The 18,406-nt window shown below is 39.8% G+C and overlaps 1 protein-coding gene across 1 annotated transcript; it reads right to left on the bottom strand.

Moving 5' to 3' along the window:
• Positions 1 to 549: 549 nt before the first annotated feature.
• Positions 550 to 15,196, bottom strand: LOC104950573 (periostin-like). Its single transcript, XM_010777110.1, has 19 exons — positions 14,960 to 15,196; positions 14,233 to 14,331; positions 9,964 to 10,028; positions 9,689 to 9,846; positions 9,440 to 9,604; positions 9,176 to 9,322; positions 8,881 to 9,022; positions 7,297 to 7,509; positions 7,051 to 7,185; positions 6,704 to 6,852; positions 6,140 to 6,276; positions 5,438 to 5,568; positions 5,121 to 5,251; positions 4,045 to 4,147; positions 3,888 to 3,955; positions 3,750 to 3,795; positions 3,634 to 3,669; positions 839 to 1,324; positions 550 to 720 (listed from the first exon to the last, which is right to left on the bottom strand). Exons 1-19 carry the CDS (start codon positions 15,076 to 15,078, stop codon positions 647 to 649), a joined length of 2,604 nt encoding a protein of 867 aa, XP_010775412.1. The 5' UTR covers positions 15,079 to 15,196; the 3' UTR covers positions 550 to 646.
• Between the last annotated feature and the right edge of the window lie 3,210 nt (positions 15,197 to 18,406).

Raw genomic sequence — 18,406 nt, 5'->3', positions numbered from 1 at the left:
TGCTGTTCTCACAGAATCAGCCCATGCAAAGACAGTGTTACATTGAGCGAAATGAGGAATGGCTAAAATGCATGATCTGTTTGGTATTTTGAAAAATAAAAAGTATAAATATGCCTTATATAGGTATGGTCCTACACTATATTATTCAAATATAGCATGATAGGTCCACTTTAAATGTGGTTGGGTGTATAGTAGATGCATACTTTTATGAGCCAATACTGAATGCCGATCAAGAAGTTGAGAAATTGAGAATTGGCACTTTGACAGCCACAACAAAGGGGGGCGTAACACATATAGTTTGTCGGTTTATCCTCGAACCACCTCAGTATTAAAGATAAAGAAATAGATGGAAACCAGCATTGGTAGGAAAACATCACAAGTCATTAGGCCTGTGACTTGTAGAGAAAACATGGGTTGCCTGGAATTGACAGTCTAAAATATTGTTTTAGTTCCAACTTTAACTATCTAAAATATATTGAAGGTTAAAACGATGCACACCATGAAATGAAGGTGTCTGAGGACTTATCTGATGATCACAGAGGAAACGTGACATTCAGGTTAGATGATAATGGTCAGTTAGCTGTGGTCAAGATCCCAGATGTATTTGTTAAAAGAGTGGTTAGAAAATGCATGAATATTCTGAGATCTAGACTATCATGCTCTTCAACGGAGTGAAAAACTGACCTTCAATTATCTTTCCTTGTGCATCAAGTTCTCCACCTGCATGAATGAAAAAATGTTGTGCCATCAAATCTATTTAAAAACAATTGCAAAGCTGAATTTTGTTCATCTTACTTATCATTTGCCTTTCAAAATATGAATGATCTAAGGAACTTACCTTCGATAACTCTTGTGACCTTGGTAATGATAGGCTGTCCTTCAAAGACCCTGGTTGATGAAGACTCCCCCGTGATGAGCCGGGTCACTTCTGTGTTCCTGGTTTCTCCACTGAAGATCATCGTAGTGATGGCAGGTTCTGTCTCGATGACTCTTGTAACCTTGGTAATGGATGGGTGTCCTTCAATGACTCTTGTAACCTTGGTGATGGATGGCTCCCCTTCAATGACTCTTGTAACCTTGGTAAAGGAAGGCTCTCCTTCAATGACTCTTGTAACCTTGGTGATGGATGGCTCCCCTTCAATGACTCTTGTAACCTTGGTAAAGGAAGGCTCTCCTTCAATGACTCTTGTAACCTTGGTGATGGATGGCTCTCCTTCAATGACTCTTGTAACCTTGGTAATTGTAGGCTCTCCTTCAATGACTCTTGTAACCTTGGTGATGGTAGGCTCTCCTTGAATGACTCTGGTCACCTTTGTTTCAGGAACTGTAAAGAGGGATCGGGAACATGAGTGCAACTTAAAGGAAAGCTTCCCCTGAAATAAACAGTATTTTCGCTGTAGTATGAGCATTTTAAATGGTAAGATTTTTGCAAAAATACATGTTTTTTGGAAAGTATTGAACATACAACTGAATAAAGGAGACTTGGATTAAACATGCATGAGTGAACGTTTGGATACTTGATCCAGTTTTGCTATTATTAAACGCAGCACCTATTTTTTTTCTTTGGTTAATTAAGACTTATCTTCAATTTTGGATTATTCGTCTATCATGGTTTTCTTCACAAATTCAAGGCAACAAGGGTTGAGTTATTGATATACCTATAATAGTTTTTAAGGTGATTACAAAAAGGAAGGATATCTTTTCAGCACTCCCACATTCTTTCTATAATGAGCGAAGAATGAGGCATGAGGATCAGTATGGGAAGTTATCAAAGCAGGCAGAACAAAGGCAGGCTAATGTCTGTAGGATATTACATTGCAGGTTCTTATTAACCGCTGATACGCTCCATGGTCCAATAAGCTGCCCCCTTTGGACAGACTTAATTTTCTTCTCCATTAGATGAGTTTAAAGAATCAAATTATAACCTTGTTCAAATTATAATATATATTATAATATAAATCACTTGACATGTTACATAATCCTCTTGTGACAGTACTGGTTCCCAGAAGAAGCCACAGAAACAGCTCCCAACCACACACAAGGAAGAAATATTTACTTGGAAAAACAAAACCCACATGTGCCCTTAAAATGAAAATTGCCTCCCAGCTAACTATAACAAATAAACGCCTATTTGCTACCAATGAAATGTGCATAAACTCTTGCACAATTACTACCAATAAAATCTGCCCTGATGCAGGGTACAGCTGAAAGAGGTTTTTATTAATTCCAGAGATGGATCATTATGTCCTGAGTGTACAATTCTCTACCTCTCTTAAGCCATAAAGAAAGGCCAGCGTCACAGTCTGATTGGCCAAGAGGGGAAATGCAAAGCTGCTCACAGTTCTTAATCAGGAGCCTATCTCCACATGCTGTGCAACATGGAGATATCAAAAATAACCCTTCAATCAACTCAGGGGAATTTGGATATTCAGCTGTATTGAATTGGGAAACCGGAAAAGGGAAATGACAACACATCAACTCATCTTTTGAATCAGCTTCAACAAGAACTTTTTCTTTCATTTATTTTAAAATGTATACTTCTGAGCGATGATTTTGTTAAGTGACAGAATTCATTTGAGTTGAATGCTGACGGATGTTTGTTTGTGTTAGTCTAATCGTTGGCCTGAGTACCATTGAGATGGTCTTCCAGTAATTAGAACCAGACTCAGGTCTGATAAAAATTAGGAAATGTATGTCATTAAAACTGTGGCTTCTTTCCCTATGAGTAAATCATAATAGAAATATAAACATGATGTGGACAATAGGTTATTCCTCCTATGATCCAAACTAAAGATAATATATTTATGCAACTTTTAATTCAGTGTGTGTGTGTGTGCACGTGTGTGTGTGTGTGTGTGTGCACTGTGTGTGTGTGTGTGTGTGTGTGTGTGTGTGTGTGTGTGTGTGTGTGTGTGTGTGTGTATAAGTGCACATACAGTAGGTGTGTGTATATAAAGTAGGTATTGTCCAGCGTTTTTAACCACTTAATGTATAGCATATCAAAATGACGAAGAACTTTTCATATTCAGAGATTTCAACTGTTAAACATTTAAGAATTTTGAATTTATGGCCTAAAATATCAACCCCTAGAAATAAAACCTCTCTTGTAAGCTCAGATCTTGGCCTATATAGTCCATATATTGTGCCTAATTAACTTTAAAGAACCAGACTCTATCCCTCCTATGTTATCTAATACATTAAGGCATGCTCCACATCCAGTCCAGCGCACATTCGTCTGTGTGAATGTGCACTGGACTAAGCCCATCTAAATGAACAACATCCACTTCCTCTATGTTTTCTGACCCTGTTATGCTTTGACAGCCTCATTACCTCATCCCTGAAGGGGCTAATTAAATATAGCAAGGGGTCCAAGTGGACTTAAGCAAGAGTGAGACAGAATAATCAAAATGAAAAAAGAAGAGAACCAGAGAAGACCCCTGAATTACGCAACGACATGTTTGTACACATGTGGCTGCAGCATGTATTTCACTTTGAAAACAGATGCTCATTTTAAGACAAAGGTTTTGAAATCAAAGGAAGTCATGTCTTGAATAATCACATAAAAAAGATAAATATAATTATTGATCATAAAAGCTTCTCTTTTAATCATGTGGTTAGTGAAAATGGTCTTACTTGTTTCATGATAATGTGTAGTTGTGATGGTTCTCTCTGTGAAGTGACATAAGAAGCTTGTTACAAATGAAATATTCACACATCACGCAGAGACAGTGGATGATAAAGAAACTTACTGAAGAATGTGACTGGGATCTCCTTGTACGAAAATCCAGAAATATACTGAAAAGGGCACAAAAGGAGAACATTTATAAGACACACATTTTCTTTGATACACCTGTGCCCAGACATATGTGTATTTTCTCTTTAGCTACCCTTATCTGGATGTACTTAATCAGCTTCTTCAGGAGGACCATGAAGTCCTGGCGGCCCACAGGAAGGTCTGTAAGTAATATACAGCATCAAAAGAACATAACTTATTGCCTCCCAGCACACAGTGTACATTGCATGATTTTATTTTAACGTTCTCACCTGCAGGATAGAGAACATTCTTCACCACATGGATCACACCATTTGTAGCCATCAAATCGCTGTTGGGCACATCCACCGAGTTCACATTAATAGAGTTGTTAACCTTGGTAAAACGAGGGGAAATGAATGATGCATATCTTTTAATTGGGGGTAAACATATTCAAAAGTTGGTGAGTTATGTCAAATACTGCCGAAAAAACATTGTCAAACTGGCCCCAAGTCATTTTGAAAGGGTTGTACAATAGAGGTTTTGAACCGAGGTTTTTAATAAGGATCCCATGCACTGTGCTCTGTTATTGGATGTGCTGTATGGAATTCCATTCGTGATTGATTTCCTGCAATTTAAGGTGGATATGACTTAAGGTGGACAGGCTGAGTCTGAAAGGGATAGGGTTACCTACTCCTCTAGCTCCTCTTTTCCCTTATCACCCACCAAATTGAGCCACATCAGTAGATAGGAGGCCCAATTGAGGTAATAAGTGAAATGATGATATACAATAGCTGACATTGAGGCTGCTGAGCAACAGCAAGGCAGACAGAGTGGCAGGTGGAGGGGGGGCAGCCATGGGTGAACAAGGACAGTGGGCGTCGATGGACATGAGCCAGGTTTTAAAAGTTCTGGCCGTTCTCCAGAGATATCCAGCTTTGAAGATATAGATTAGCACTGGCTCTTTGATGCTATTGTTTGAATGCGAACGAGTGGAAAGACTGGGTTAAGGACTCACAATGGAGGCTTTGAGAAAAGGGAACAAATGTGTGTCGGTTTTATGACCTTAAAGAAAACATTGTTATCCACTCTGCTTCTTGTTAAATTAAGCCAAGATAAGATATTATTTTATTGATACCAAGAGGGTAAATTCAATTGACAATTCCTAGAGTTTACAGAGGGCCTTTTTTCAATCAAAATTGGGCATGAACTGTTTATAATGTATTGACCTCCATGTTTGTAACAGTAATAGTTTTTCCGACTGACGGTTTATCCCTTTTTGATGGTTACATGACAAATTCAGGAAATGAATTCTGTCTTTTTTCATTCTGAGGACAAACACACTTAAACAAGGGCTGATTGTACATACAGAAATAACTTGGAGGTTACTGCCCTGCAGGGTTTTGAGCAGGTTGGTAACTCCTCCCTCTAATCCTCCATTGATGAAGATGCCATTACTGAAGTGGTACAGGAGAATGGTCCTCAACGCATTCAGATCACCTGTAAGTGACAGCAAAAGACATCATTTACATTCTGTAAAGGGGAGTAAGCATGCTTCACATTTTTCTCCTCTCATTTCTGGCTTACATAACTTCAGAACAACCTAGCTTGATTGCTATTGCATCATTTTCAAAAGGGAGACGCATGAAAGGAAGTGGATGTCCGTCGTTTGATTGGAGAACTCACTTTTCAGAAGAGCAAAGTCCTCTTTACTGAGACCTTCAAAGGCATCATCAGTTGGTGCAAAAATAGTGTGGGAGCCTTTCTCCTTTAGCAGATCAGTCAGTTCTGCTGTCTCCATCATCGCCAGGAAAATCCTACATTTTTTTTTAAAAGTAAAGGAGAAAGTCATCCATTCAGAAAGTTAAGATAAGGTACAGTACTGTATGAGTAAAATACACACAAATCTAAGAGAAGTGTGCAGGTAAAGGAAATGGTTAATGAAACTGATGATGATGAAATAGAAGTAAAATTCACACTATTTGAGCCAGCACTTTTTGTAAATTTCAGTTTTTCATCCAGCCCTAATTACTGTGTGTCAGACTGCATGAACTCTAGCCAGTCAGGACATCAACTTTTTCTCCAACAGGAAAGAACGGCTCTGCATTAATGGCACATTGAGTCCTATGCTGAGAGGGGACCAGATTATATCTTACGTTTGATCCAAAAAACAGTAGGGTTTTTCTCCTTGTAGACAGGAGGATTATTGTTTTAGGAATATGATATGATGGAATTTGGGTTGTGTGGTCCCATTGATTCACACATCTGCTTCCTGAGTATTTCATCATTAGCTTGCGCTGGTGACGACATCTGTCATAGAGCAGCGAAATGTGAAAATACAATACATTCATTACTATAACATAAATTAGGATGTTAGTTTGTTCTTACTTGAACCGTCCGTCAGCAATCAGGAGATTGTAGATTGTTTTGTCAGCTGGTTTGATGAGGGAATTCATAAGATGGAGGGCACTATGGCTTCCCTCTTTACTGCCACGCACCATACATGAATTTTCAATGCACACAGCCTAACAAAGGACAATAGTTAGAGAGCAGAATTACTTGTTTTACAGTCACTGTACAAATGTGGTAACTATTAAGCTTAGGGGAGGGGGACTATTTCATTGTCTGGTTTGATTGCAATCAATAAAAAAAAAGAACACATACGTTTCTGCGAGGAAATTAAACCCAGGGGTTGATCATAATCTAACCACCAAGGCAGAACCCCGATTCATCTGCCAAGAGTTGGACTAATAAGCTGTTTTAATTCATTTGCTTAGAGTTGAACGACAGCAAAATCATGTTAACACTTTGTAAGAGGCCCAGTAATGTCTTTCAGATTTCCAATAAGTAAGCCAATGCTCTCCATTGTCTTTCCAAGACTTATGCTTTATCTGATTTTCCTGTTCCTTCCTGACACACACACACCATCACAAACACAAACATTGTACTCACAGTGCGGTAAATGAAGACTCTGAGCATTCTGCCAGCCAGTGTTTCCAGCATCTGTCCGTTATAGAGCTCACTCAGCGTAACTTTCAGCTTCAAGATGTGGTTTTCCAAAATGAATTTCAACAGGCTCTGGTCCGTTGACATCACCTCAGCTGGCAACCACAGAACAAAATAGTGATTTAAAATGACCCAAGTAATAAAATATGCCAGGCCTTACACATCTTTTCCTTTCTCTAAAGAGTGTTGAAAAGTCTAAAAATGAATTAGCACAATTTTGATCTATGCAACACATCTGATGATCTTTTCTTTATATGCTTTTTTAAACAGGAGTTATTTGGAGATGAACTCACTAGTGAAGGCAGTGTTGACTGGAGCAAGGAGTGTGTACTCTGTTTTCGAACCCAAGGCAGAGGCTAAGCCCAATTCGGACACCATGTTACTGAAAGTGCTCTGAGAGTCCCCCATCAGCTCCAACCCTTCCTTGGCTGGTATCAATCACATAGATAAAAAGATATTGGTTATCACAGCAAAAACATATAAAAGCAAATGATTTCAACAAGTATCCACTGAGGGAGAAAACCCCAGATGAGTTTTACCTGAGTTAGGGATGAGCACCTGGTCGATTAAGTGGATGACGCCATTGGTCGTGACTATGTCCTTCTTCAGCACCATCTTGATTCCATTGACTGTCAAACTGTCGCCATCACACCCAATTTCGATGGTGCTGCCCTCTTCGGTCTCAAACACAGACCCCGCCATTATTGCTTCAGAACACTGGACAGAGCTCAACAGGTGGTATTTCACCAGGGCTGGGTAGGTTGATTGAAGTGTGAGAAAGATGAACGGTAAGAAGAAGAAAAGTCACTGTTCACATTCTACACTTTTATAGACTTTGTGGGTTGACTCTAATTCTTGATTAATATTATAGGGCTCTCCAAGGTTTTAAGTCATTAATCAACACACATGCACATGGATAATATTTCAGTGCTTTTAAAAATATTTAGCCACTTCTGTTAACATTTACATACAGGATTACAGTACGTCTCTGACTGAGTTCAACTGTCAAACATTGCAATGCAAAAGCAATGCGATTACAAACCCCTTCCAAACCCACACAAATACAATTGCGATGGTTTTTGCACTTCAGCCAAATTACTCTTTGGCTCAAACCTTTTCCTAGTGAAACAATTCACAAGTCTCCATGATCTTTACTTTGGAGGCTGTTCTTACATGGTTGGTCTGCAGAGCCTTTTTGCCAAGTGTCTGAGAATTTATTTGAGGTAATATTGATTCCCCAGAGAACTCACGGAGGACACCGCAAACTGGCCTCATGTTAATATGCGTTCCTAGCGTGCCAGTGACTCAACAAATATGCGTTCCTAGCGTGCCAGTGACTCAACAAATAAGCAGATAGGCTACCACTGGTGAGACATAGGTCTTCAAATTCATTCTTTGGTTTGTGGGCTTGACATTTTTTTTAGTTTGTGCTATTTCTTTGCTCCGGAGAATTTATTAATTTGCTAAGTTTAAACATACTCTCTCAGGCTCTGTGATGACGAAGCTTAGCGATGAGATGCTTTGAGCTAAATGCTAATGTCAACAGGCTAACCTGTTCAAATTGACAATGCTAACCTGTCATGCTTTAATGACCATTTAGCAGTAAACATGAACTATAGCTGAGGCTTGTGGGAATAGCATTAGTTGCACAAGTATTAAACAAAGGAACATTTTACCCTGATGATGGCAGTATATGAGAAGTCAAGGGATCTCCAAAAAGATAACAATATATCCTGACGGGGACATAGATGTCTGAACCCAATTTCCTGGCAGTCTATCCTATACTTGTTGAGATATTTCACTAAAATACTAACCCAGTTTTACATAACTACTTTTTCTTGCAAAACTCTCTTTTTGATATGAAGATTTATTTCTGGATGATTGAAAAAAATGGAATCTGCTGCTGGCACTACAGGTGTCACTAAAGTCAGTAGGATTTATCCTCATTATGAGTCAAATGTCATGGCAAACCATCCAACATGTTCACTCCGGACCAAAGTAGTAAACTGACGGTGTGACTAGACAATATAAAAGTGCTCTAAACATCTGCACACTTAAATCTACCATAGCAAGCATATGTTAGTGGTTCATGCCATCGTTACTGTATCACATGTACAATGTACCTGCAATAACATCCTTGTCTCCCATGATACGCTCCAAGTAGCCTGGGTCCAATTTGTCAAAGGCTTGATCAGTGGGAGCAAAGAGAGTGAATTGTCCAGGCTCGCCCAGCTTGTCGAACATGCCAGAGTTCACTACCACATCCTGGATAACAAAAAACAGAATTTGTCCCACGTGTAATATGTCATCATATTGAGATGTATGATGTATTTATTTGTACAGATGTTCCACTTTAAGCATATTAGTCAATGTTGGCTTTGTAAACCATTTCAATTTAGATAAGATTATTTTACTTACTCTGAAGGAGGCGAGATCCTCTGTTACATCTAGGTATTCCTTGATGTTGTTGCCCACGCTGGTGATGACCCGATCAATGACATGCACCACACCATTTGTGGCCACCTGATTACCATGGATGATCCTGGCACAGTTTACTGTCACGATCTGAAGAGAGAGGACATTTTATAATAAGCCAAGACCAACATTAGGGTCAGAAATTCTTCACAGACATACTTAAATCATGTATTCATGTGTGCAATAAAAAAAGGTGCAAAAACGGACCCCATTTGAGTAGTGGTTGATGTAAATCCCCAGGTCGTTGTACATGGAATTCAAAGTCATGCCGTTCTTCAAGTCTTTGGTCAGAAGTCGGCGGTTAACCATGTGGTAGTGAAGAGCGTTGTACAATTCGATGTTCACGTTGTTCACCAGTGCCGCCCGTATAATCTAAGGATATCACAACATGAGTTAAAGGGCAGCGAGTTTCAGGTTATATTGTATTTATTTGTAATCCCATAAAAAACAACTTACAGGTTCCACCTGATCCCAGGCCTCGTTGCTAGGTGCAAACATAGTGAAGGAGCCTTCGCCTTCAATTTCCTCCTTCAGTTTGGACACGTCAGAGTATTGCTGTGTGGTCGAAGCCTTTACCAGCCCCAGCGTACCATAGACATGGTCAATAGGTGCCACTAGGGAAAAAGCAAGGGGTTGTTTCTGCTCAGAAAAAGTCTAAAGTAGGATTGAATTTAAATGTTGCATTGACTGAAAAAGAAGACCACAAAAGGGGCTGTGGTGAAGCCAATTACCTGCAGTACATCCTTTCGTGCCCTCCAGCTTAATGTACCCAGGACAGCATTCATATAGGACCATGCTTCAAAAAAGGAAAAAAGTACAAGTATAGTTAGACTTATAATGACTTGAGTTGAATTGTGTTGGAAGACATACAGTCAGAAAGATGTACATTATAATATTTATCTGTTTTTACAACTTCAAAAAGAAAACTAATGAAGAAAAACAAAAGAAGCTTGCCAAATAAAAGCAGAATTGACTGTAAAGAGGAAGAAAAACAACCTCCTGAGCTGTAATGGGAGAGAATGACGAGTGCTTCAATTGAGAACATTTGAGAAAGGAGACCACGGCTGCACAAAGGGGGGATTTTAATCACCAAATAAAAATCCATAATTGGACAGATCACATATAAAGGTCAAAGCATCAAGTAATGAAAAAAGCAAGCAAGTGAAGGAATATTAAAAAAAAAAGACAAGAAAAACAGCATTAACATGAAAGCGGTTCATTGAACTCTTGGCAGCACAACTCTCGGCAGGCCAATCACACAGGAAATCTGGACTGTACTCAGAAAGAATAAGCTTTAGACAAGCTTCAAGAGCCAGAAACATCACATCCAATAGGCTTTATCATGCAACAGAAATAAACCCAGCAAATGAAAAAGAAATAAAAACCCAAAGGAGATTAGTAAGAATGCCTCAAGCTCAAAAGCACTGAACTATATTCAAGAATATTGTTGAATAAAATACTGTTAAGGAGCCTTTCCACGAGCATAGTCTCATAAGGATACAGAAGGATAGCCTTTTTACAATGAAAACGTTGTAGTACTTATTATCTTAGATACTGTAACAGTTTTAACATGAAACCCCAGACAGGGGTGTCTGCTGCCCCCTTGCACTTTCTCTTGGCCATACATTTGATTCCAGAAGCGGCTTCCAAGAAAAACAAAATCTTGATATACTGTCGACCTCATGTCATCATGAAACAGATTTATGTTTTGGAGGCGAAGGTATAGATATGAAACATTTGCTCAAAGAAGGAGAAACATCCTGGCAGCCGAGAGGTTCTGCTAACACTAAACACACCAGAGGAATTGTGCAGCAAACCCATGTTCCTTAGTCGTCTGGTCTAACAGTAAATCTAATTTGTTGCAATGTTATGAATGACAAAACGAGGTGTGACCAACAAGAGAGTATTTCTTTTTTAAATGCGGCTTTAATATTGGAATAAATTATTTTTTCAAGTAAAGTTTTTAATGAAAACCAACCATAGGGCGTAAATCAGAAATGTTGACATTTTGTTGGGACTTATCTCAAACCGACACGAATCTTCCGAGAGGCAAAAAACTAGCAGTGACTCAACGTTGGACGCTCCACAATGATCTAGCAGAGAAACAGCCGTAGAGTTTCCAAATGCAGTAATAAGTGTGATGATTTATGGGTTGCAGTTGGAGCATCGGGTGTGTTTGCTGAAGAAGTTTGCATAGAGATGATTGGGTCACAGTTTTAAGGTTTACTCCTCACTGTTTTCCCATGGAAATACAACGCTTCTATATGAACTCTGTGCCTTCTTTCAATGGCTCTCATCCTAAACAAACAACTCTTTGTTTTCCATTCAGAAATGAACAGTGTTGATATACTATGCAAACACAAATCAATGCCTTCTTAGCTACCCTAAAAACATATACACAAAAGGCTAAATCACTCACTTTCTCCATTCAGTGCCCTCAAGTGACTCACATGATTTGGCAAACGTCTCTAATCCGCTTCGATCAGCATTTGTGGTTAAATGGAAATGAGGACAATGATACTGAACCTTTAGAATGTACTTTCTTTGTGCAAACAGCCATGGAGCTTTTATGGCAAACATTATATGTTTTGGCGTTAATTGTTTTAATATAAAACACATAAATTTCCGTGCACAGCCAGCTGTCAGGAAGCTACAATATGAAGTCATTGCTCCCAGGCTGTGCTCTGACAGGATAATGGATGCAGTGCAGACCAGAGACCAGCTCATAGCCAGGCCCCTCGCAGTGTCACTGGATTAACCAGCCCAATGTGGCTTCCAGATGAACAGATGTGCACAAGGCATGAATACACACACGCACACACACTGTTCTCACACAGCAACACTGGTTAGGGTTGTCTAAAGAAAACACACTTTTTGTCTTCTTATGTAAATTACAATCAACAGCGTCTGTTGCATGCTCATCAAGCACATGCTCTCTCTCAGCAGTGCCAGTCCTGAATGCTTTGCCAATTTGTATATATTTTTTTGTATATTTGTACAACTTCGCTGACATAATACAATTAGACCTAGTTATGTACCTATCCCCCGCTCCCTGTATGCTCTGTCACCATGTACAGCACACCCCTTTGAAGGAAATGGCTTCCACCTGAACCTCCAGCCACACCCTTCAAGAGTTCTTGGAGGAAATGGAGGGATAAGAAAACCCCAAGGGATAATTTAGCTCTAGAGTATAGACTTAGACCGAACACACTGCATGTTCGATTCACTCCAACATAATATATTATTTGTCATAGAAGTTACTTCAACCGCTGCACCCTCAGGACCTCAAGCTCATTGGCGCACAAGCTGAATCTAAACTGGAACATGCACATATCCATACTGTGGACTCAAATACCCTTTACTAATCTCTCACCAACACCCAATCCAACTCAGACATAATCACAGCTGTATGGATTTCCTCCAGTGCTGCAGAACAATGCCCTCTCTGTGTCCACAGACACACAGTGGGAAAGGTTTCTCTGGCTTTTAATTTTTAAGCTTCTGTTGTATTTTCCGCATATTGTTCTTTTTGGTCATACAGTATGTATCTATGTTTCACTTTGTTTGCCAAAATTCAAACAATTAAAAAGGTAGAGAGCTTTACATTTATTTCAAAAATAATGAAGCAATTGTTGTTGTTTATTTTCATTTAATTGAATACACTTTCTTTTTTTCAAAGTTTTCCTATGTTATTTCATCCCATCTTTTGACCTACTAGAATCTTTTTAATACCTAACCTTAGTCAGTGTTGTTGTTGAAATGTAGTACCTTCCTTCTATAAGCTGTTACTGGATGGTTAAGGTAATATAATCTCAGTAATAGTAGTGGGGCTATCTCTCATCGCCTTATTTCCAAGCTAAGCTTCTCGTAACACAGCAGCAGGTGTTACAGAGTGTGTGTGTGTGTGTGTGTGTGTGTGTGTGTGTGTGTGTGTGTGTGTGTGTGTGTGTGTGTGTGTGTGTGTGTGTGTGTGTGTGTGTGTGTGGATATGTACAGCTCCAGTCGAGCCTTACATTCCATCAACAACAGCGGCTACATTTCATTTTCTTTACTCTAATAAAATCTACTCTTTCAACACATGAAGTAACAACAAAATATGATATGCCTTGCAGAAGTTCAAAAACCTAAAGCTTTTATACACTTTACTATATTGTTGATACCCCAACATTTTGACTTTTTACTATCGTTATAATTTTTAGCCAATCAAAAAAAAAAAATCTAAATTATCACTCCCGCAATCGGACAGAAACTTTCAACCTCTATCGCAATTAAACGTGTGAGTTCTTTGCAGCTTAAGAACCATCATTTGCCTTGAAATATATAAACTGTACACATGCAAACACATACAGCACAAATCAAGCACTCATTGCCCAACTTGTGAAACCAGAGCTGCAATACATCCTCCGTTTCACCCGACTGCAACAAACACTTTCACTAAAAGCGGCAAAGTGACGTGTCAATCACTGATGAGCGTTTACCCCATCAGCAGGCTGACAATATACCTCACCCAGGGCCCGCAAGCTACCCAGCATGCCCAGACAGGAGAGGAGAGGAGGGGAGGGGTACAGGAGATGCTGACAAAATAAAAATAACCAATACAATTCTGAAGCTTTTGTCTTCCCTCCCTGCTTAAGAAATCCCTGACATCTTTGAAAGGCCATCTTTTGAATCAATCATCATGTGCCTTTTTTTGTGAGAAGGAAAGGGGGCAGCTAGGTGGATCGAGGAAACGGAAAAAGCCCGAGGGTCCACATAATTGGGATTATACAAAGCATGGCCTCTGCTGCCAATAAAAACCTGGCCAGGTGACAGGTGGAGGTTTACGCCGGGGTGAACACATTTAAAGGCACCTGAAGTACTTGATGACCTCACTTGATTGATAGGGATAATATTGCTAATGTGCAGGATGTGTAGAAGTTGGGAGGGAGTTTGGATGTAAAAAGGATGAAATAAAAACATTTTGCCATCAAATCCATTCAATGTTTTGGGTAAAGACTCACGCCTTCTTTCCACAGATGGAGCCTTTGTACCAGTTCCTACATGTGCTGAAGTACTTCTTCTTAGTCCCCTCGACCTGCTGCAGAGCGCACACATTGGGTCTGTAAGAGAAGAAGGAGGGGGACGGGAGAGTTAGGTGATGAGGGAGTGACAGAGAAAGTGAGAAGCAGAGGTAGGAGAGGCAGAAAGAAAGGTAAAGTGAAGAAGGAAGAACATTGTCATTCATAGATGCCAAGGCAGTACTTATCAACAATGAATCACTGAATCCGAGAAAACCTGAAGCCTGTAATTTAAAGTCAATTAAAGAAAGCATTGAAAAACATTTTTGAGCTAAACTCAGTAATTATTTTACAATGGACACTCCCAACTCAATCAATATTAAACAGCATATTAGGATATTGACATATTCTTTACAGCAGAAGATTGAGTGAATGTGGGAGAGGATATTGCATTTTCCAAGCCTTGAGCCAATGGCATTTGATTACACTCATCTGGAAACACAGCACTAATATTAAATCTAACAAACAAAGCACTTTATATGTGTACATATCTTTCAGCCTATTACTCTTCATGTGCAGAGAAATTGGTTGTATTGTTTAATCCCCAGTTCATTCTTCATAGAAAACTTAAAAAGCTTCCACACATCTTTAAGTTCATCATTTCTCTCTCCCTCACTTTCTACCCTTCCCTCCATCTCCCCCCCCCCCCCCCGACCTCCCTTCTCCTTACCCTTCTTTCCTGGCCCGGATGCGACTGTGGGTGACTATCTTGTCATAGGCTGAAGAATCCACTCTCCCTAGGGAGCAGAGTGCCACCAGCACTGAGGTCACGGCTAGCAGCTGATGCATCCTGGGGAGGTATCAGTCCTCTCTATTGCAGGGGCTCAAAACACACACACACACTTCTTGTATCCAAACACACACACACCCAACACAAAATACACAGGCGATATGGGAGTGCAGTTAGGGAGGGAGAGGATGCTTTTATACCAGCTCTCTAACACACACCCATAACCATCCACCCTCTTTTGGGCTCTCTCACTTTCTTTTCCATACCATTACGTCCCTCTCTTACCCATTTCCTTAGCCAAAATCCTCCAGCCTGCTTTGCTCAAGCTTAGTTTCTCCCCCTCCCTCACATTGTTTCACATGGATTTCTCATGCTTTCTTAACCACCATCACAGCCAGGAGCACCGAGGACACCCTGCGATTCAATTTGCTTTACACTCTTTGATGACAGTTTTATAATCCAACTATGGATTGCCTTTAAAAATATATTTCACTTTTATGTATTGCTGGGGTTTTGACCCATGAGTTTAAGAGTGATAGAGACTTTGGACAGGGACACACACTTACAGTAGAGATGGGAGCCAGAGCCTTTTCTTTTCAAGCTCCACTTTTGTGGAATCAGCTTCCAGTTTGTGTTCGGGCGGCAGACAGCCTATCCGTTTTTAAGAGTGCGCTTAACACCTTCCTTTTTGATAAAGCTTATAAAGGGCTGATTAGATTCAGCCCCTAGTTTTGCTGATATAGGCTTAGTTTGTCGGGGGACATCTTACTTCTTCCTTCTCTCTGTCTGTACCTGTGTACTCTCATGTTCCGATTAACCCAGCTTCCCCCAAATGTCTATCTTTTTGGTGTCTATATACGCCGGGATCCGGAGTCATGGATGATCCTGTTGCTGCGGTCCTGTGTCCTGGATCGCGAGCCCTGGATCTTGAGTCGTGGCTGTGCCTGTTGCTGCGGTCCTGGATCATAAGTCCTGGATGGATATCCTCATGGATTCATCTTCCTATTATACACACACATGCATTTCCTAACATTTGGACTACCTATGTTGTAAATGTATTATCTTTTCAATTTACACACGGCATCTATTGCACGTCTGTCCGTCCTGGGAGAGGGATCCCTCCTCTGTTGCTCTCCCTGAGGTTTCTCCCATGTTCCCCTTTAAACTGTGGGTTTTCTCTGGAAGTTTTTCCTTGTACGATGTGAATGTAACATTTGTGATATTGGGCTGTATAAATAAACATTGATTGATTGATTGATTGATTGATTGATTGATTGATAGAGATCCCATTACAGTTAATAGATGCAAAAAAAGAAACATTAAGATTCAGTAATTCACTAAAAGTAAATATTGCAAGCTCATGAACACAGGCAGTGAGTTCATCTTTAATACGTGTCTTTGGGACATTCAGAAACAAATTAAGTGAATTAAATTGGCTACAGTGTTTTTAATAAGCTAGAAAATAAGACTGTAAATCATATTCAAAGAGCTGGGGTGATATATCTTTTAGATGATAGGTTAACACGTTGCTTGGCAGGAGTTTAACTGTATTTTTGTCATCCTTCCAGTGGGATACTACTCTCATCCTCATTATTTTCACCAGTTGATCCATCCTTTCCTCCTCTAAACTCCCCTCTGGGCTTCTGCTTCTACTTCATCCTCCCTGCTGTCAAATTTGTCGTTTATCAACCTCTTCCCAGGCTCTAACTTCACCCTGCAGCTGTCTCTGTCTCCGATGTTGTAGCCAGATCTGATACAGCTTCAAAGGGAAAATCCATCATGACAAAAATGATCCTTGGACGTTGTCATGTACGGTCTTGATTTGTGAACAGGTATGCTTCTACATTTGAACAATGCAGGTAAGGTCTCCCTTGATGATGTTGACTCATTGAATCAAGAGCTTAATATGATTATTTACTTCACACATGTGACCACAAACACCCAGGTAAATGTTATGCAGTAAAACAGGGAGATTTTTCCTGAGGTGAGTTGTATTTATTTTCCCGATCCATTGGAAAATGAAGAAGATAGATTCTTTTTTTTTTTTTAAACAACTGAAATCCCATTTCTTACCAACAACACATCACATTATGTACTCACCCTTGAACTCGCATGACCCCTCTGATGAGGGGGAGGACAACAGAATGCAGCCTCCTCCATTTTTCGGACAGCTGTGTCTATGATGCTATCTTAACATTTATGACACACTTCAAATCCTGGGAACACACATATTAAGCCCAGACTGCCATTTACAGTAATTTAAACCTTATTTCCGTTGTGTTCCCTCTCCTACTTCAGGCTTCTCTGAGATCCCCACACACATAAACTAGTAACCAGACACAAATACACCTACACTAGCCTACATGGATTTTCAATTAGATTGTAAGTATTGAATGCCTGATTTCATTTGTCTCTGTTGTGTCAGCTTTCCATCCACTAACCCTAACCTTTAAGATGTATTGAAGTCATGTTGAGCCCCATGTGTCGCCCTGTTGTTTCCCACAGGACAGCACCACTCTCCTCTCCAGGTTGCAGGTGGTTTCTTTGGTTTCGAGATCCTGCAGAGAGATATTGGTAGAGAACAAGCAGAGAACAGGAGCTCCATTCTTTAATGACATCTCCCCCTAGTGGAACGGACTTGTCAGCGCAGCCATATGCAAGGCCTCTGCAACTAGGATAACACAAAGTGATCAAAATGTCAAGTAACTACAATACATCAAAAACTTGTATCAGTGTTTTCTGTCTCACATTATAAGAATGGAAGGTCTGGATTTATATACCTGTATGTTTCAGGGACATAAAAGTGTGTGTCTGTTAGTTCACAGTTTACTTCAAGTCTCCATGTTTTTCTCTTTATTACATCTAATTAGCATAATGTGAGCCTTCTGTCAGCGTGTGGATTCTCTCTTTCCTTGGGACACCTTCAGAGAAATCACATGAATATTCATTAAGTCACACATCAAGTTTTGACTAATATGAAGCGTTACACACAACATATATTTCTAAATAAGGTTTCAGAATAGTTTTAGCGCTTTCTGCATTTCGGAGCAGTTGGAAGATCCAACGAAAACCCAGGAGCATTTTACTTCAGCCTTTTGATCACACACATCATCTGTTGAATATTTAACTTGCTCACTTGTTCGCCGATTGAACTTATTGAAGTACAAATAGGAAAGTGAAAAAAAAAGCAATCAAAAGATAACTTCAGTGAAAAGAAAAATGTCCAGTCTGAAGGAGAACACAGGGAACATGTGGCTTTCATGCAACAGGGTTTGATCTGTGTCATTGGGTTCTGTTTTAACAGTAGAAACGTGTTGTGAAGTTGTTGGAAAATAAGTTTTCTGCCAGGCATTACTTCTTCTTCTTTGTAGGGTTCATAAGAGAAGA

The sequence above is a fragment of the Notothenia coriiceps genome, unplaced genomic scaffold, assembly GCF_000735185.1.
Source record: "Notothenia coriiceps isolate Sejong01 unplaced genomic scaffold, NC01 NC01_scaffold00017834, whole genome shotgun sequence".
NCBI classification, from domain to species: Eukaryota; Metazoa; Chordata; class Actinopteri; order Perciformes; family Nototheniidae; genus Notothenia; species Notothenia coriiceps.
This window is presented reverse-complemented; position numbering and strand designations above follow the sequence as displayed.